The following is a 20,722-nucleotide window of genomic DNA, read 5'->3' on the forward strand; positions in this document are numbered from 1 at the left end:
ATGAATATGCTAGTAGGCCATTTTCTTGATGACGTCATTTTTATACTACTCCTGAAATACCTCGTGATTTTGTTTTCTTGTACAAATTAGGGCCAAAATTGATTTAGAACAATACTGAGATTTCTGTATTCGAATGTGACAAAGATTATGAACCGAATTCTTCTGGAAGTTTAAGTGAAATGACGCCTTGATGTAAATAGCCCATTACAAGGGTCAATAAGGTGTGTAGTTCTCTATAGAACGTTTTAATAGCAGGTAATAGAAACTGTGTAATTTGTGCTCGAATTTTTACCTTTTTAGCTTGGCTTGTTTCTCGGCTCAGTTCAGGTCTTTTGACATTCTCAAGGAAGTTTAATTAAATCGACGCAGTTTTAGAGTACAATCACATGGTGTGAACTGGCCTAAAAGGTCTGTGGAGCAAGCGGTTGCTAAAACAACGGTTCGAGATACCCTGGGTTCCAATGGATATTTTTTTCTTACCGATACTGATCGTTCGCGGCGAAGTCGTGTGAACGAGGCCCGAAGCGCCGAGAGAAAAAAATAACTCGGGAGCCTTATCAAACCGTAAGCACGGTTTATTTCATATTAGGTATTTTGAGAACGGACCTCTGGAGCCAGGGTAGGTTCGAGAGCCACTGACAAGTAATCCTATCACTTGTGAAGTCGCCAGGAGGTTTCTTGGTGAAACTCACATGTAGTAATGGCCAATCACTTATAAATTATTTGAAACAATTATGTAAGCACTGTAGATGCGCATGTCTTAGGCACCGCCCACACGTATCCGGATAAATTTGAAAACGGAGATTTTTTTCTTCGTTTTAGCCTTCCGTTCACTCGTAAATGCCTTTTCAAGGCACAACAACGGTCCCCAGAGAGGAGATTTTTTACAACGCTGGCTTCCCGTTTTCGTGTGGATGGACGAGAATGCGCATGCTCTGTAAGAGAGGCTATTGTACTTCCATCGTTTTAGCGTTTTGTGGACTGGCGAGATCAAGACTTAATGTTTGAAAATGCCTGAATCTTTTTATGCAGTGGTCTTGACTCGCTATAACATTAATCAATTTATGATGATTCTTAAATGTAAAACAATAAAATAGTTCAGTTGTCATTGAAGGAACGATCCGTTGTTATCTAAATTGTGCTAATAAATTAGCAAGTTTCCGACTTGGCTCTCCAAAATTCACAATTAATATTGAACTAATCCACAACAAAAACAAAATATGCTTCATCGACTGTATTCTGTAATAACAATAATGCCACTAACTTAACATATTGCTTGTTCAGGCATTTAATCCGCTGTAGCATCCGTAATCCTGGCTGGCCTACAATACTCAAGATCTTTGTCACATCATACCAGACTACCCATTCACCTTTTACACATCTCCCATAAAACACCTTGTTTGCCCCCAAGAAGTTTGCAAGACCTTTGTTTTTAATTTTTCGTGTGTAATTATTACAGTCACCTCAAGAAAAAAGTAAAGATATTGGTTATACAAAATTATGAGGGGGCAAACAAGGTGTCTTATCGGAAACATGGCGAATGGAAAGCATCTGTAGCTTGGAATATTTTTAATCGAGTACAAGCGTTTGGGTCTCGTATTAACCATCTTTGCCTCTGCAACAATGCTCATGCGTAGCCCGAGATGGATACGTCACCGAAATGAATTGACCGTGAAGCCCTGAGGTAAAGTCCCTAAAACATGAAAAATGCCTTAATCGACCACTACAAAAAAAGGCCAGAACATACCATAATACTCTTTGTTAGTCACTCCAAAATTTTGCATAAGCATTGTTTTCAGTTCCTCTTGGGCGTTAAAATGGCCCCAAGAGGAACTGAAAACAATGCTTATGCATGGTATTTATGCATTATATATAGTATTTTCTGTAGTGATCAATACTCTTCGTTTCCCTAAACATTGTTTTCAATTTCTCTCGGGACGACGATTGTACGTCTCACTTTTAGGAGTTAGGAGTTCCTGTTTCTGTTATTAGTTCAAATATTGCTTACAAGGATATCGAGCCATCATATTCATGTGAAATCCTACGAGAGTTGATACCCAGGGTTGTCACTAAGATTTCCAGTTCCCAGGGAAATACATCAAGTAGGCGGGGAATCAAACAGCTAGAGATTTCTTTTTTTCTATTTTTCTTCTATTTTTCTATGAAAGTAGTCAGGGGCCACGTTCATAGTAGCAGGGGGAATCCACGGTCCCCGCCTCTTAATGACAGCCCTGGTTGATATTCGTTTGATATACCCCTGTCCAAAACTAGCAGGTACTTCCGACTGAATGATATTAAATACCTAGAAAGTAAAAGAGGCCTGTCTCGACAAACAAATATACCTGATTTAAGATGAATTGGAAATTGTTCGGAACAGACGAGTGTTATGCTTTGTCCTCGAGCAACCGCCCACTTGAACAGAAATGGCGTCACGTTTAGGCTCGTGTAACATCACCAATATTGAGAAGATTTGTCCGAAAATTTGGGCAAAAATTTGGCCACATTTGTGTGAGGCGAGTGCTCTCTATCGCACCCTGTTTCCCCGGTTTCTTTAAACTGTGGTAAGCTCACTTTCTAAACTACCTGTTTGAGTGACGATGGATCAAATCTGATCTTTAATCTTATTCGAAAATCGCATACAATTCTCTTTCACGCCCCAGAAGCTGCCGAAATCCCAGTACACCTTGTTTGGTAAAGACTGATTGTGTAACATTTCACACAATCTGCACCAAGGTGTGGTGGAGAGAACCTCGTATTGTTTCTTCCAGTAAAAATATTCGTTGTATGCGGTGCTGTTTGCATCCAACGTTTTCAAATAAGATGCTAGGCTCTCAACCGAGGAAAAATCCAGTACATTTATGTATGATTTTGGAACGACTAGTTCATCATAATCCGCTCCTCCCATAACAACGGGAATCATGTCATGTTCTAGAGCTTGCTCCCAATACTTTTCTGTGATGTAATCCTCGCAGAAAGCGTTTTCAAATGCCAAGTAAAACTTGTACTTCTTCAATAGAGCGTTACACATGTTGCTTCCACGTGGGCAGCGAGGTCCTCTGGGATTGCAGTTACCAAATACGTCAACTGGAATGTAGAGTTGAAGCTTTTCCACGTACTGTTCTCGGAGAAAACCCGTCGACGAACAATGACTGGAGGCCCAGGCCGCCAGTCTGGTCTTTTTAGCTGCAAAGTCTCCGTCTGTTAATAACAATAAGTAAATTTTTAAATATTTAAAAATACCGTCAAAAATTTCACAGGCAGCCCAACGGTAGTGCCAGAGGCTGTAGAATGAATTTATTACAGGGAACCTCGTTGTAACGAAGGGCCAATGGACTGGCAACATTTGTTCGCTATAACGAGGTATTGTCATATCAAGGTTCTATCACTGGAGTAAAGAAAATCATTTGTTATACCAAGGACTTCGTTATATCGGGGTTCGTTAATCGAGATTTCACTGTAATAAGAAAAGTAGATTTCGAATTGTTTTGAAATAAAAAATAATATATTATCTTCAGCTTCCGTTTCTTTGAGCTGACTTTGAAAAGACATGATATTTATCAAATAATTAAACCAATGATTTAGAGCGCAGTGATGACTATAATGAAAATCAAAAAGCATCACCGATACCTCAAGGGCAATCTACACTATACGGATGTGGTGTTCAAACACACACACGCACGCCGTCCGCTTGATTGTTTTTTCCAAGAGTTTCCGAATCGGCGTAATCTTAAATAAGGAGGCCCTAAAGAGGAGGTCAGTAGAGGTGTCGCTAAGTGTTTGCTCCTTTTTGCACGTACATTCTGATCTTAGGCGAAAAAAGGTTTTCTTGTCTAGAGCAGATGAAACGGGGAATCAGTCTTTTTTAGACTGGTTTGCCTAAAACTATCCGCTGTATAATATACATGGTTGTCCCCGGAAATAAATCGACCTCGAGTCTCACCCAGACTGCCTATCCTTATTATTACCGACTTTCGTGGTCACTTATAATTAAAATTATAATCTTGCGAAAATGAAAGAGGCATATTTCGAGAGACTTATGGAAGAAAAGGACAAAGGCATCGGCCTTTTTCTAAAATACCATAATACTCTTTGTTTTCCTTCCAAAAGTTTGCAATCATCCCAAAGGAAATTGAAACAATACTTATGCAAACTTTTGAAGGGAAGACAAAGAGTAGTACGGTATTTTTGAAAAAGGCCTATTGAATTAAAGACTTGCTTCTCGTTTTTTGGCAAAAGCTTAACGGAGAAAATTATTTCCAACAACGAAAGGTATATCAATGGGGACGGCTCAAGCAAAAGCGTTTTTTGAGTGACGCAAATCGGCCGGAAGTAAGGTTTTTTAATTACATGCCATGACACTTTAAATTTCTATCGCTAAATTTTCAGACGATTTATCCAAAAATTTGGGCAAAACCACTGCCCAATAATGAAAAAAGTCCACTTACTATCGATGTGCGTGGCATCGTAAACAAAACCTCTTTGCTTAAGCTCTCTAATATTTTGGCAACACCTGCTACCAATAAGAAAACGAAAAGAAAATAACCTGCCCCAGAAGAAAAATAACTCCTACGCAAGTCGTTATTTTCAACTGTTCTGTAGGTGCCGTAAGGAGCCCACACATCTGATGAGCGCTTGTACGTCATTGTCCAATTAAACATTCCGTTATACTTTAGGGGTTCTGGTGAGGTGTAATGTGGATTTTCTTGTATGAAATAAACCCATCGCTGATTGGTAGTTCGCCGCGTAGGCATTGTTTCTGGCATATCTCTTCCATGAAAAATCACAGCGTCACTCTGAAGTAATGAGCTTTTGTCGTCAGAAATACGACAGGGAACTTCGCAGGTGTCAAGAGAGGTTGTCGGCCATATTGTCGATGGTTTTGCTCCAAAGACTGTGGTGTAAAATAAAATTACTTTTCGCTTTTGGGAAGTATCTGCTAGCTTTAAAATCCCACTCAATAATGGAATGATAACTGTTAAAATGTAGAAAGTGGCAAATGATACTGTGAGCATAAGCACAGTATTTATGACGATCTTCATTCGTCGAACCGCAATCATTTTCCAGAAGCAAAATTAGGAGATCCTTATTGCAGACTCTGATAAAAATTCGAATCAACAAGAATTAAAGATGAATTTCTCACACTAAACCTCTCCGTCGAATTCTCGTCCACCTCAGTCTTTTCTGTGATAAAAGAAGAATGCTTGAAAACGGTTTTGAAAAAGAAAACAGTTCATTCTTTACGTTTACGGTTTCTTGTTGATTTTTTTGGAGGGGCAGGTACCATCAATGTTTTTAATTTTCTGGTTTCATCTCGAGACTGTAAACTACGAAGGAAAAAGCAAATAATTTCGGTTATTTTTTTTTTAAGATTCTTAGTACTAAAGACAGATCGAGTGATCCTTAATGACTGTGATTACTTTGATTGCACTAATGGTAGTTGAAAAAAGGATTAGCTCGGAATTTTAGGAAGTAAAGCAGGAACGTTGGAACGGGCCGAAAAGAACTGATACCAGGCCTGTCCTCACTGGTTCCTAGGAGAACTTCGATGCCAACGCAGGCGTCTAGAGATTTAGAATCACGTCTACGGCTAACACCATTTTGAAACATGTTGCTAAGCTTTCTCTTTATTTCAAATTTAAGTAATGGTCCGTGTAAGAGGTAGGCAGGCGAACGGCAAAAGTGATTAAAAGGTGCTAACTTTTAATCATTAATTTCAATTAAATCAAGCGTTCTGATTGGCCGAAATCCAAAAATCGCCAAAAAAATAGTCAGAAACGTGACAAAAACACCTTTTTTTAGCTTTATTTTCCCCATTCCCCTGTCTTATACCTCACGGCCAAGTTTCAGCATTGTTCTATGCGCCAATCAAAAGTTAGAGCCGAAAACGTGCAACACACGCGCGACCTTGTTGTGACCCCATCTTAAGGTGACACTTGAGATGTTAGGAAATTTGTCTTTTACCCGAAGAAATCTTGTCAATTTCTTCGCGAAAAATCTGCATTTTTTCTTTATTGAATATTTATCTCAAATTTACTGTATTTTATCATCGGAGTGATCGTCAAAATGCTCTTAAACATGGTTTGCTGCCGTCCTCGACATGCCGAGTCGCCATGTGGAAATTTGGGTCCGGCATAGTTGTTTTCGTTGTCAGGCCGGATCAGGAGCAGATCGGAATAATTGTGGCACTAGAAATTGGAGTACAGCTGGGCATAAAAGGAGAAAGCGAAAGATTTGTTGTTTTTACAAGGATGAATTTATTTCTCGAAGAGATGTAGGACACTTGAGCTTGAGGTAAGCTGAATTCAATAAATTTTCGCACCTCCGCGCGCATTATGTGTTATTCATGTGTTTGCCCTTTTCGAAACTTCCATATTCCGTGTATCTTTACCCATCTCTCATTCCATCTTTTTTCTCTCTAGGCTGCTTCATCAAGCGAAATGGACGTTCGCCGTGGACCTTAAGTTAAAATGAGCGAATTGAAATTTGCGACACGTTTGCATTTTGTACCTTTGAGTTCTGAGACCGAGAATACCGACACGGAAGCCGCTTAGGTATCATAAATAGCTGTCACTGGTGTTTGAGTTTCTCTTGGTACGGAAGATCTAGCGAGCATGACTGTAGCTTGCCTTTATTTTTTCCAAGGACGAGAGAGATTGTAAGAAGGATTTTTATAGAGTAATATCAAAACCTTGAAAACAGATAAACTGTAGGAGAGCTTTTTCTGAAACCCAATTATCCGAACATGCAGGAATTTTTTCTATCTGGGCAACATCATCTTTTTTTCCAAAAGCAGAACATTTAGATAACATTTAGATTTGATTTTGTGTACTTGTTGTTGTTCTGAATATTCTGTGGCCGAATATGAACGCGCGACATTGGCGCGTTCGCCAGATTCGCCACGTGAGAGTGAATTGTTGCTGTTTACGATCATGGTTTTGACATTTCTTTTGTGAGAGCCGACGTAAATGTTGTTCCCAACGTCGCTGATTGATGTAACACTGTGCTCATCTTCGTGTAATTTCATATCACTTTAACTTCCTCGGGTTTGGCGCATAGAAATCTTTTAAATTTTAGATATGTTATATTTTTCAACATAGCAAAGCAATAGACGAAATAAAAAGTTGTTCGAATGAGTCTTAAGCTATCTTAATTCAACTTTAAAATTCAAATTTCGCGCTTTTCGCTGTATTGACCAATCAGAGCATTCAGATTTAATTTGATTAGAGAAATTAGCGCCTGAAAAATAACTGACGCTATTGCCGCGGGCTATTGTTTTTCTGCCTACTTCTTAGCTGGACCATTACTTAATGTTTATCGTTACTACTAAAAAATAAAGACATTCATGCCAGGTTTACCCGTAAGGACAATTCTCTCAGTAACTTGAGTAATCGTAATACTTGAACCTGATGTTTCGACTTTGCCGTCGCAACGTAACTCAACGATTCCGAAATTTATGGATTTTAGTGGTCGTTGAGAGGAAAATAGAGAGATTTAGAGTCGCGTTTAGGGCAAACGGCAAACATTAGACCCAAGGTGACATTTCCTTGAATCAGGAAATAAACAGGTACAAACCTTGAAAATAATTGTTGTGGATTAAACTGATCGACATGAAACTACTAACTGTTTTTCTGTAGATACAACAAGTAGAACAAATGCAACAAGTGAATCGGCTTGTGACCAAAAATGAGCAAGAGTGGCACAGTGGCACTAGCGTCCCTTCCCTTCTGGGGGGTGGGGGGTACTCCCTATAGTATCATTTATGGGAAGGCCCCGACCGAAAGGGGTACCTTTTTCATGCTTCAGGTATATGAAAGGTTAGGTTTGTTGTTGCTTCTCTGCCTTACCGAGAGGTTTTTCTCTTGGTGCTACGGTTTTCCCCTATCTCCAAAACCCAACCTTTCCAAATTTCAATTCGATCCGAAACACATGGACTCGTTTAAGCGAGTTCACAACAACTTCTTTTATTTGTTTATTTTTTAAGACTGGTCACGCCCTGGTCACGTAAAAATTGAATGTGACGTGAATGTGATTCTAAATCTCTCTGATATTGTAGGAAATATTTTTTGTTAAAGAGCAAATAGATAATTAAGGATAAACACTGGAGGTCTTAACAACGAAAGGCTCAAAAAAGTTTCGTCCTTGAATTTGCTATCTCCAATACGCTTTATCGTTAAAAACCTGGTGACATTACACATTTAGCAATTAATGAATGAGGCTGAAAGCCGAATTCATTAATTGCTTTATTATTCATTCAAAATAATTCGTAGTTTAAAAACATAGCCACAACAAGCTTACCTGCATCGATGTTAAGTTTATCTTCGATAGTGTACGCTTAGGTTTGTTCAGCTCCGCAAATATTCTCCAAATAGCAGATGTCGCCCTCCGAGTTGTTTTCTTGCTGTTTTTGCTGTTTTTAGCCATTATTTCGCCTAGTTCCAGCTGTAGTTCTTACTCTTGAAACGAGTAAAGCGTCCGCCTTTTTAGTTTTCACAACGGAAACAACTCAATCTCGTTCCCAGGTCTCCTCAGTTAACGGTGCATTAACCTGTAGAAGGCTGCATTTATGACGTCATTTCCTCGTTAAACACAAAATTCTTCCAAATTTGGTCATCAGTAACTGGTTATGGTGAATTATGCGTGTGCTTTTAGCCAATCAGAATTGGGGAAATATTTTGAATGAATAATAAATACACATTATAATAAAACCTCTGCTCCATGTGCGACCTAGTAAATTAGAAATTAGTTTTCCTACTCAAAGCACTACTGAAAACTGGACCACCAAATCTTTGCATTTTAGTTGGATACTTAAAGCAAGTACTACTCTTCTATACTAAGATACTAGGCTATGCTCAGGCATGAACATTATACAATGAACCTTTAGTTTACAACTGTGATGGCTAGTTTGGAGTTTGGACTAGTTATTTTCACTAGGCTTTTAGTTGACTTAATTTAGTCGTCAAACCTTATTTCATAATGCAAGGTTGCAAAACTACTACTTCTATGTTCACAAAACGATTGGCTCTAAAATATATACAATTCTACTAAACTATAAACCTTGCAATGCTGTTTGCATTGTAATCAAACTTCAATTTGCGATTAAGAATCCCTTTTAAATGAAAAATACTTTTTAGTTGTAGCCTTAATTAGGGACTAATTAAGGAAGTTAACAATTTACGTAAATAGATAGGAAAGTTATCTAATCCTGATGTTATTCGGGTAGCGATTACATGCAGTTCTATCATTGTCCGACACTTTTACAAGACGTTTTAGAGATTAGAGTACTCAGGGTACCTACACAGACACACACAAACAAAAATTAAAAACAGCGAGAAAAATACTTAAGCCAGCAAAGATGAACAGCTGGCATGGATTAAGCAAGTCAGTTCTCTTTTAATTCTTCAAGTCTGGAATATGTTCGTATGCTGCAGAGATTAACTCTCTACATTTTCCGCTATAGGCTACCTCATTGGAATTCTGCGGAAAGGCTGTTTCGTTATTCCCTGGTGTGTCGTTAGTGCAATACCTGCGACAGTAATGTATAAGACACAAAAAAATTAGTACAGCACATGTATTTATTTCAAAAGACTCCAGCTGGGGTAAGTGGCATTTAGGTTCATTCCACATGGAAGAGGGATCCTCCGGCTTTATCGTGACGGAAGAGGTCTACTTATTTAAGTTTACACAGCTAAAACTTTCCAGTTATTGGCATCATAAATGAAAAGCAGGGTGCACAGCTAAAATAGGTTTGAACCTTTTTGCCTTAGTGACCTTTGGAATCTCGGTCGTCCCTCTTCGGTCCAAGTTAAGAACCAGTGTACTGCTGTACTTCAGTTAGTGTCCGCGAAAAGCCCTCTAGTTTCAGTCAAGACTCCATACACAGTCTACAATTTGTAGTTTTCAGTGTTTTCGATCAATTCCCAGATCTAGATCTCCGCCATAACATTTTTATTCCGATTATCTTTATATCTAACAAAAAACTACCTTCGCTGTTTGTTTTAGTTTCATATCTGGAATTCACATCCCATTATATTAAGAAAGAAAACAGTTTGTCAACAAACCCTCACGTTCATATTGAGCGGTAGCAAATAAAAGAATATTCAATTGTTTGTGCCTCATATATCAGGAAACAGAGAAAAGACTTTTAAAAAATCATTGTGTTACTGTAGGGATACGGGGCTTTGGTGTTTTTTCAGTTTTCAAATGCAAAGCCCCACATGCATGGGTTATAATTTTGACTGATAAAATACAGAAGTCTGGACGAATAATTGTGGTGGTTAGTATCTTTGATGTTAAAAAGCGGTTGACTGATATTTCACCTCAGTCGTAGTAAAAGCTGACTTCAGGTGTAGTCAATAGTGTGGCTTTTAAGGGTAAATAATGTTTTTTATTTAGTACTTAAAAGAACCAAATGTACCGAAGTTGATAGAACTGCAATACAAAAAGACCTGGCAGACTTCCTATGGCCCTAATTATCAGAGAGCAATTACCTTCACTTTTCTTCATCAAACTGAAATGAAACGTCATCCCCAATCAGCATGAAAGGTGCCCACTGCCTCACTTCAGGGAAACCGTTATTCCGCATCCACTTCATGGCCCGGTGAAGACATTCACTTGCACTTTCTCCTTGGACAAGGTTTTCGTAGAATCTTCTCATAAACTGCTGTGTTGCTCTGTCTTCTAAGGCCCACAGTGCCACCAACACTGAGCGTGCACCTGATCCTAAGAATGCTCGAGCGATTCCAACAACGCCTTCTGTATTGATCTGCCCACGTGCGGAATGAGAACAGCTAAGGACCACCAGTTTGGCTGACAGTCTAACTTGTGAAATGTCGGTCATTGACAGTAAGTAGTCTGCTTCATGTGGAATCCCTATTGTGGAGTTAGGGGGCGTAAGAGCAATTTCTCCTCTTTCGGCATGACCATGAGCAGAGAAATGCACGAGACTCGCTGAGGGTATTCTTTGAAGAACTGCCTGCTTTGTTGCTTGCTCTCCTATTAAAAGGTGAGATTCAGGTAGTAGTCTTGCAATCATCTCTGCTTCCGCTTTCGCGATAGGCAATGGACAGAGATACCATAACTCTCCCTTGTAATACACATTCGTCACACTTGGCCCACCCACAATCAATGCACCAGTTTCGCTGTGTGAGTCCGCTGGACTGTCCAGAATGAGCCTAAGAGTCGTCAGAGAAGGGACAATGCGTATCCTGAAAGAATCTGATAAATAGCGGTTACTTTCAGCATCATGTAACGCTGCAAAGGGAACTTGGAAGAAGCAGCGATCAGGAACAACAATGATTTCAGATCCTTCTAGCAAGTCACTTACGGGAGCAATCAACATGTTGTAAACCTGAAAAAGTGTTGGCGGTTCAGGGTCTGTGTTTTCTTCTTCCTCATCTAAAGAAAGACGCAAGGATGAGAGACTATCTTCCAGATTTGATTCGTTTGTAAGTTGGTTGGCGTGTGAAGAGAAGAGGTCATCCACAGAGATTTTGACGTCTTTGCTACCATAGCTTTCACAAAGTTTCGTTCTTCGGAAAGCTACCGGTTTGCTTTGTTTCAAAATCCACAAAAATATATCATCAGAGTGGTAGGCGATGTATAGGCAGGTGCTGTTGCCATTTTTCTCAATGATTACTTCCTGAATGCCAACAAACGATTGTGTATTGATGGATAACTCTTTTTCAATGGAGTACCGATTTGACATAAGATCTGCTAGAGCTTTGGCACGTCCAAGTTCAGCAACGTGTAAAGCTTCATAGGGTTTCCCACAAGAACAACTCAATGAAGTAAACAACCGATAGGGATAGGCGTGGTTGTCAAAAAATGATATCTTGCGGCGATCTTTGTTTCCTAGACAACTAAGCATTTTTTCGCAAATTTGAATACTTGCAAAGAGATTGGATAAGGCTTCAGATGCGTTTCCTTTTAATGATAAAACACAAAAATGAAGAAAAATAAAAGCGTGATATTGTAAATCTATGTTTCCAATCCCCCTGCTAATTTGAAGAGCATTCTGGAAATATTTTTGAGCCTTCGCCCATTCACCAGTTAGGACGTTGGCTTTTCCTAGGTTTATGTAGCATGTCGCTTGGCCGTCTTTGTCGCCAGTTTCTGTCTTGATGTTAAGTGCTTTATGAAGATATTCTTCAGCCTTGGCATACTCTCCGACAGATTGAGAGACGGCTCCCAAGTTTCTGTAGCATATCGCTTGTCCGTCTTTGTCGCCAGTTTCTGTCTTGATGGTAAGTGCTTTATGAAGATGTTCTTCAGCCTTGGCATATTCTCCGACAGATTGAAAGAGGGCTCCCAAGTTTATGTAGTATGTCGCTTGTCCGTCTTTGTCGCCAGTTTCTGTCTTGATGGTAAGTGCTTTATGAAGATATTCTTCAGCCTTGGCATGTTCTCCGACAGATTGAGAGACGGCTGCCAAGTTTATGTAGCATGTCGCTTGTCCGTCTTTGTCGCCAGTTTCCGTCTTGATGGTAAGTGCTTTATGAAGATGTTCTTCAGCCTTCGTATATTCTCCGACAGATTGAGAGACGGCAGCCAAGTTTATGTAGCATGTCGCTTGTCCGTCTTTGTCGCCAGTTTCTGTCTTGATGGTAAGTGCTTTATGAAGATGTTCTTCAGCCTTGGCATATTCTCCGACAGATTGAGAGACGGCTGCCATGTTTATGTAGCATGTCGCTTGTCCGTCTTTGTCGCCAGTTTCTGTCTTGATGGTAAGTGCTTTATGAAGATATTCTTCAGCCTTGTCATATTCTCCGACAGATTGATAGACGGCTCCCAGGTTTATGTAGCATGACGCCTCTCCGTGTTTGTCGCTAATTTCTGTGCTGATGGTAAGTGCTTTATGAAGATATTCTTCAGCCTTGGCGTATTCTCTGACAGATTGAGAGAAGGCTCCCAGGTTTACGTAACATGACGCTTCTCCGTGTTTGTCGCCAATTTCTATCTTGATGGTAAGTGCTTTATGAAGATAATCTTCAGCCTTAGCATATTTTCCGACAGATTGAAACACCCTTCCTAGGTTTCCGTAGCATGAAGCTTCTCCGTCTTTGTCGCCAATATCTGCCTTGATGGTAAGTGCTTTATGAAGACATTGTTCAGCCTTGGCATATTCTCCGACAGATCGAAAGACAGCTCCCAGGGTTCCGTAGCATGTCGCTTCTCCATGTCTGTCAGCAATTTCTGTCGTGATGGTAAGTGCTTTACGAAGATATTTTTCAGCCTTGTCATATTCTCCGACCGATTGAGAGAAGGCTCCCAGGTTTATGTAGCATGACGCCTCTCCGTGTTTGTCGCTAATTTCTGTGCTGATGGTAAGTGCTTTATGAAGATATTCTTCAGCCTTGGCGTATTCTCTGACAGATTGAGAGAAGGCTCCCAGGTTTACGTAACATGACGCTTCTCCGTGTTTGTCGCCAATTTCTATCTTGATGGTAAGTGCTTTATGAAGATATTCTTCAGCCTTAGCATATTTTCCGACAGATTGAAACACCCTTCCTAGGTATCCGTAGCATGAAGCTTTACCGTCTTTGTCGCCAATTTCTGCGTTGATGGTAAGTGCTTTATGAAAGCATTGTTCAGCCTTGGCATATTCTCCAACAGATTGAAAGACAGCTCCTAGGGTTCCGTAGCATGTCGCTTCTCCATGTCTGTCAGCAATTTCTGTCGTGATGGCAAGTGCTTTACGAAGATATTTTTCAGCCTTAGGATATTCTCCGACAGATTGAGAGACGGCTCCCAGGCTTATGTAGCATGACGCTTCTCCGTGTTTGTCGCTAATTTCTGTGCTGATGGTAAGTGCTTTATGAAGATATTCTTCAGCCTTGGTGTATTCTCCGACAAATTGAGAGAAGGCTCCCAGGTTTACGTAACATGACGCTGCTCCGTGTTTGTCGCCAATTTCTATCTTGATGGTAAGTGCTTTATGAAGATATTCTTCAGCCTTAGCATATTTTCCGACAGATTGAAACACCCTTCCTAGGTTTCCGTAGCATGAAGCTTCTCCGTCTTTGTCGCCAATATCTGCCCTGATGGTAAGTGCTTTATGAAGACATTCTTCAGCCTTGGCATATTCTCCGACAGATTGAAAGACAGCTCCTAGGGTTCCGTAGCATGTCGCTTCTCCATGTCTGTCAGCAATTTCTGTCGTGATGGTAAGTGCTTTACGAAGATATTTTTCAGCCTTGTCATATTCTCCGACGGATTGAGAGACGGCTCCCAGGTTTAAGTAACATAACGCTTCTCCGTGTTTGTTGCCAATTTCTATCTTGATGGTAAGTGCTTTATGAAGATATTCTTCAGCCTCGGCATATTCTCGAACAGATTGAAAGACAGCTCCCAGGTTTATGTAGCATGACGCTTCTCCGTCTTTGTCACCAATTTCTGTCTTGATGGTAAGTGCTCTTTTGAGGAATGCTTCTGCTTCGTTGTATTCACGTTTTCGGTAGTACAATGTTGCTAGCATAAAGGCTGTCTCACCTTCTTCTTTTTTTCTCTTACAATTACGAAGTAGGACTAAAAGTTTTTCGCCAGATTCTATCGCTGGTGAAAGATTCGTAATAGCAGCATACCCATAAAACACCCTTTTGTAGAGCGCTATACTAACTTTTCTGGCATGGTCATTTTCTTTCTCTAAGTCTTTGTTGTTTACGAGTATTAAACACTCGCTCCACAGCATGACAGCCTGGACAACTCGTTTAGTGTTCCAAAGGAAATCTGCCGCAATCATGCCGGGGAAAATCTCTTTTGGAACTTTGTCCATGAGGGTCTTCTCTGAAAGATAGGTAAAAAAAGACTAGAAACATTACCAAATTGTTTTTAAGAAGTAGAGTTATAAACACTATGACTTTAAAATGAAAGAAGCGAGTCACAAACGTTATAATCGATATCCCATAGGTTTTAGTAATGGCTTGGAAAAAAGTAATTTCCCCTCAAAATAAATATTTTTTTCTATTACATTGACAAATCTGTGATTGGGTCAGGTATATTTTTATTTAGAAGTGTAAAGATAAGCTGACGCTATCTTAGCTGTGATTCCATGACCCATTCTGTTCTTTGTTACATAGACTTACCCAGGAAAACACATTTACAAAAGATTTAGTTGACCTGGGTTGGAAAAATTAAGCTGGATTGGCACTTAAATCAGTAGAGTTTCCATGTATCAAAATGATATTTGAATGTTTAAAACTACGTATGTATGTCTATAGTTCGTGAAGGTACGGTGGCCCACAAGGGTCACATGCATTTTCTCATCGCAACTTACTAACTTGCGATCGCACATAACTTACTTGCAAGCTCACGTTACTTCACGAACAATGGCCAGATGGCACACATGCGCAGTACAGGAGCACCTGGAAGAAAATGGCAGAGTCAGTGGAAGATGACACGAGAGAGGCGAGTGTGGAGGAGGTATGTTTCCTTGATGTCCTGTTCTGTACTATTTCTGATTGATGAACAAAAGATCGTTCTCTGGAATGCACATTTCTAACATCGGAGCAACGATATGTAGAACAGTCGATTTCAGCCTCCGGTGGTGACCGGAGTGAATTGTATTACTCTGCTTTTCGAAGAATATTTTCTATTCAATGAGATGTTTGATACTGATCGGCGTGGATATCAATTCAACAGGCTTGTGTGAAACGTAAACAAGGATGTTTAGCTCCTCCGTTTCCTTTGCCTTTTTAGATTTTTTAAGCACTCTTTGATTTACCATACTCCTATTGTTTATCTTCATAAATTTACATATTGAACAATTATTCTTTGAAATCGAGGTGAATAGTGACTGTATATATACCGGGCCGCGAAAGCGGCGAGGTAAATATTCCTAAAGCCACTATTCACCGAGATTGAAAAGAATAATTGTTTTAGTATATACACGCGATGTGATCTCAACAAAATCAGAGAGGAAACCATTAAAGAGTACGATTTGATTGACAGATCAAATCACGGGAAAGTTTAGAATTTTCAAACATGGCAATTCACAAGCTTATCACAGCGTAATGGCTTTAATGGGACTGTTTAAAGTTTGAATTGTTTCCTTACCTGAGAAGAAAAGAAGAGCTTTGTTGTTTTATGTTGACTCGCCAAGTTTATTGCCGAAAGGTTTGTTGTGTCGTTCTTCGCATGAAGTGCTGAAAAAATGGCAGCTCGGTTCCTCAAGGTAAGACGTCGTCTTCATGTAGCATTCTTTGTCCTATTTACTTGAAACGTAGAATTTCTGCAAACATTTGCTTTCAAATTTGTTTGTCATAAATAAACTTCGATTTTTGGGCCAAATTTTTCTTGTTAGGAAGTTCACGAAACGGCCTCTTCTACGCGAATAAACAGGAGTTGTAAACAATCCATCGACCACAAAACTCAGTTAAAGTAAAAGGAGAAACGCTGTTTTGAATCCTTCGAAGTCTTTTCTTGCTTTTAGGATTTTGTCGACTTTTAAAAGATCGTTCTCTAAAAGAATGGGAAAAAAACCTAGCTCACACATTATCCACTCGCTAGGAGGTGAATATTGTTGAATAGTCCGAGATAGCGAACCAATCAGATTGCTTAAATCACCAAGATCACTGAATGTGTATATACTAATAGAACTTTGACGGGGGACGTAACTGTAACGGGGATATTTAGCCAAAGTGTTGGTTTGACAAGCTATTACTGTTGTGCAGCATAAGAGGGCATGGCAGTGAAGGATCCCTCATATCCCAGTGTAGGGGGATTGCTATTAGGTACAGAAGGTGCCCCTGTGCCAAAATTCCTAGTGTTATGTGCATTAAAGTCAAAGCCAAATATGATTGCATCAAAACATATTGGCTAGACTTCTGAATGCAGCAGGACTGCAGGAGCAGCAGATTTAAGTGGCTATAAAGTGGCAGGGTATTCCTATTAAATTAGTCTCGACAACAAATCAATGGATATGTATGAACTATCGCTAGGTGTGTGATAGGGTTCATTGATAACAGAATTTACTTGTCCTTTGATTTATGCAGGCCACATTGACATTCTAGGTTAGCAAACTGGTGAATTGCAAGAGTTTACATTATATGAATGGACAGCTAAAATAATGGTGAATTGGGGTGTTTGCAGTTCAAATAAATCAAAGACAAGCCCATATACACCTTTGCGGTTTCCCTATTATGATAAAAAGTGCTGCGGTAAGGATAACATTTTAGCTAAATTTTACAGGAAATTAACTGTAGTCTTAGAATTGACTGCATTTAATCCAAAAATTATACATTTTTCTTACTTAATGTTGCATGCTCTGATTTGATAAAATCCATTTGTTATTGAATTTCCTAGATAGACTGTTTCGCTGTTGACAGCACCCCAGAGACGAGGAGGATCGTAAAAGAGGCAAATTGCAACTGGTACAGGAAGAATTGAAAGAGAAACAACAGAACAAGAAGAGAATGTCAGCCACCTCAAGTACCCTTAACACATCATGTGCAGATGAGGACACGTCTACAAAAACGAAAAACGCGCTGAATTTCCTTTGGACTGATGCAGTTCAACGACAATATCCCCGAATATCCACTCGACGGAAGAGCGAACTGTGCTCAAGGTGTTAAAATCTTGTTGAGCTGGGGTCAGGACTGCGCCTTCGTAGGGCCTTTGTAGGTGTGCACGTATCGGATGGCGGGGTCACCTTACACACAGAAGGGAGGGCCAGTTACGTGACAGTTGGAAAACCTCTGCAGTTCCTGCAAGAATCCGGAGGCAGCTAGCATGAAACTGTCATGGCGTCTTCCCTCAATTGGGCCAAGCAGATTCCCCACTAATCAATTAGGCCTGTTGGATGGCACCACCATACTGGCGAAGCTTGGGAGGGGATAGCAAATCATGATTGTACCTTGTAAGCAGATGATGCCACCGACCATAAAACAAGTCCATTATGTGGTTATTTATGATAGAAATCTCAGGAACCAGTCTGGCAAAATGGTAAACAAAATCTCTGTATCGGCAAGGGTAGGCATGGCGCTTAAGATACATGCATAATGCAGGTACGGTAGCTACTGCTAGACCATTGTAAGTGGTTATCTCGTGTATATCGAAATATATGCTCAGTTCCATGAAGAACGAGCGTTAGAGGCTTTTCTTGTGGTGTATTGTCCCGCAAGGAATAGTGCTGGAGGAAAGCTTGACCTGCACGCTGTCATCAATGCTAAAAGCACTAGCGAAGGAAGATTAAGTAACTTAGAAAGCAAAAATCAGCAGGTCGCCCCCATTTTTTATCTAATATTCGATTCTAGCACTATTTAACCCAAATTCCGTTCATTCTTTCACGAATGCAACGTGATGTACCTAAGCATGCAGGCGGATGAAAATATCTTACCTTAAAACAGAAATTTTAAGATGGAGGATCGAGTCAACTTGTCTTCTTAATACAATTGCCAAAACTTAATTTTTTTTGCATCTGAAAAACAGGAAAAAAAATGTTAAGAGGGTGTGGGCGCTACGTTTCATGAAATGTCAATGTATCGGTAGTATTGTGCAGGGAGTTATCTGAAAAACAAAACAAAACAAAACAAGAGAACAACACAACAACAAAACCAGAACTAATGTACGAGTGTTCCAATGTATAGGAAGAAAAGTAGCTAAATGTAACCCTCCCCCCTAAAGATAAAAAAGTAAAACAAAGCAAAAAGGGTAAATTTACTTCTAACTATAATGCTAGCCCAATCGATTTTGAAACGCAAATTTCTCTTCGTAGATAAGCCCCTCCAAAAATAAGCCCCTCAAAAAGGGTCTTTGAAAAATATAAGCCCCGGTGCTTATTGTCGGAATTTTACGGTATATACCTGTTAAGTTTCTCATTTAGTTTTCATTATTTTTAGTTTCATTTCATTTCCAGTGTTTCATTTACGTCATTGCTTTGTTTCTAATACTCCCCCTGGATAGCTCTTATTTCAGTCGATTGCACGTTTCTCGCATAATACAGTAGAAGAATAAGTTTTTGTGTCATTTAGTTTCGTTTCGTTATTTGGACGTTTACTGTGTGGGTCAGATATGTAAGTAACCATTTTCGTTTCCTTTCGTAGATATTTTTGTTGATTTAGTCTTCAGGTTATTGATTTAGTACTTTATTTGTCCCCTCGTGGGCATACATGTGTACATTTCGTAACAACTTCGCATATTTCGTTATTTACTACAGTATGGATATTTCAGTTACCTTTCTACTAATTTTATCTTCATCGAAAGTCAATATATAAAGCATTTTATTTAGGTTAACAGATGTATTTGTTAAGTGTTTTCCATGCAACAATAAGATTCTTCATGTGCGGGGTTCCGCCCCCAAAATGCACAAGCTTGTACTTTGTCATTAAGCTTTTCGTACACAATTATGTTTTATCTTCTTTTGTTTCGATCGCTACTCGTTTATATTTTGATTTCCCCTATAAGTTAGTTCATTTAGTTGTATTTGTTTTTTAGTTTACGAGAATCATTGATCGCTGGCAAGAAATAAATCAAGTTGATTACATCACATCATTTCATCGCCTGCAAGTTTTTGTTCTCCGTATTTAAATATCCCCAATCAGTTAGCGACACGTTTGATTTGATAGTAAAGAACATGATCGTCGCTTCGCTATAACAATACCCTAAACTACTCTGGTGAATATGACCTGAAATATACATATAGAATAGTTACAAAGGGTTAATAGACTTCTTGATAAGGGACAGCTAAGGATAGAGAAAAAGGGTAATTTCGTTGTTCTCTTAGAAAAACCTATCCTTCCATTTACATGGATGAGTGGCAGTTATGACGTAACCTCGGCTACCCTTTGAAACCTATTGCCGCACTCATGCGCAGTGCCCTAAAGTAAATGGCACGCATGCAAGACGTGGAAGGATTATAAACAGGTCATCGACATGGCTCTGCTCCTTCGAGTTACTCTTTCGGGTTCAATTCATAACGTTTTACGATAAAGATGCCTAAAATCATGAAGCTGAAGAAAACGCCTAAAGAGAAAATCTTTATTCTGTGGTTTTGACTGTCACGCCATCAAAATAAAAATACAAATCAGTCAATACGGAAAGTCCAGAATCGGGAAAATGAAATAAGATAAATATACAAAAAGCCTCGCCAAGAATCAGGTCTGTGCGATAATAACATTCATATGCGAGACTTTCGGAAAAACCTTTTACCCAAATTTATAAGACTTTGTATGGAGACGCCATGTTGTTGTCCCTTTGTGGGACACAAATATGGCCGCCAGAAACCAACAGAAACATCTGTCTTTCAGTTTTCCTACTTATACGTGAATTCATAGCTTGAGGAACTTATAAACATTAAAGTAATATTCATTCTAAGACAAGCAATGTTTAGATAGCAAAATCTCAAAAAATCAGTTAAGTTTTTAACCCACATAAGAGCTTTCCCGCCCGCCAGGCAAATGCCGCGTCACGCAAATGCCTGGAAATTCAAGCGTCTTCTATCGCAAAAAGAAGAACCATTTGGAACCCAAAATTTGTGTAAATACAGTTGTTTAGGTACTGTAATACCTCATGAAAGTAGAAGAACTCAGAAGAATCGATAGTTTCTTAGTTTGAATTTTGGTGAGGTCGCGTGAAAACCCCTAATATGAAAGAGTTAATGACGAATGTCGTGCTTGTTTGGCGTTTTTTAATCATTATTTCAGTTTCTGTGACACTAAAAATTCATCAGAGTTAAAAGGCATTCCGCGGCATGATTCTTTCATAGGAACCCACTGAATGTCTGTAAAAC

At 39.5% G+C, this 20,722-nt stretch overlaps 3 protein-coding genes across 3 annotated transcripts in view; 1 reads left to right on the forward strand and 2 right to left on the reverse strand.

Annotated features, from left to right (window-relative positions):
* Positions 1-20,722, forward strand: part of LOC140934582 (uncharacterized) — a 466,993-nt gene that overhangs the window by 303,220 nt on the left and 143,051 nt on the right. The gene's annotated exons all lie outside the window — the stretch shown is intronic.
* On the reverse strand, positions 2,543-5,076 carry LOC140933023 (alpha-(1,3)-fucosyltransferase C-like). The gene is made up of 2 exons (XM_073382528.1): positions 4,544-5,076; positions 2,543-3,198 (listed from the first exon to the last, which is right to left on the reverse strand). The coding sequence occupies exons 1-2, from the start codon at positions 5,055-5,057 to the stop codon at positions 2,603-2,605; spliced, it is 1,110 nt and encodes a 369-aa protein (XP_073238629.1). The 5' UTR covers positions 5,058-5,076; the 3' UTR covers positions 2,543-2,602.
* On the reverse strand, positions 9,414-14,770 carry LOC140933024 (uncharacterized). The gene is made up of 4 exons (XM_073382529.1): positions 14,090-14,770; positions 13,534-13,915; positions 10,488-12,609; positions 9,414-9,523 (listed from the first exon to the last, which is right to left on the reverse strand). Exons 1-3 carry the CDS (start codon positions 14,768-14,770, stop codon positions 10,490-10,492), a joined length of 3,183 nt encoding a protein of 1,060 aa, XP_073238630.1. The 3' UTR covers positions 9,414-9,523; positions 10,488-10,489.

This window comes from Porites lutea, chromosome 4, assembly GCF_958299795.1.
Source record: "Porites lutea chromosome 4, jaPorLute2.1, whole genome shotgun sequence".
NCBI classification, from domain to species: Eukaryota; Metazoa; Cnidaria; class Anthozoa; order Scleractinia; family Poritidae; genus Porites; species Porites lutea.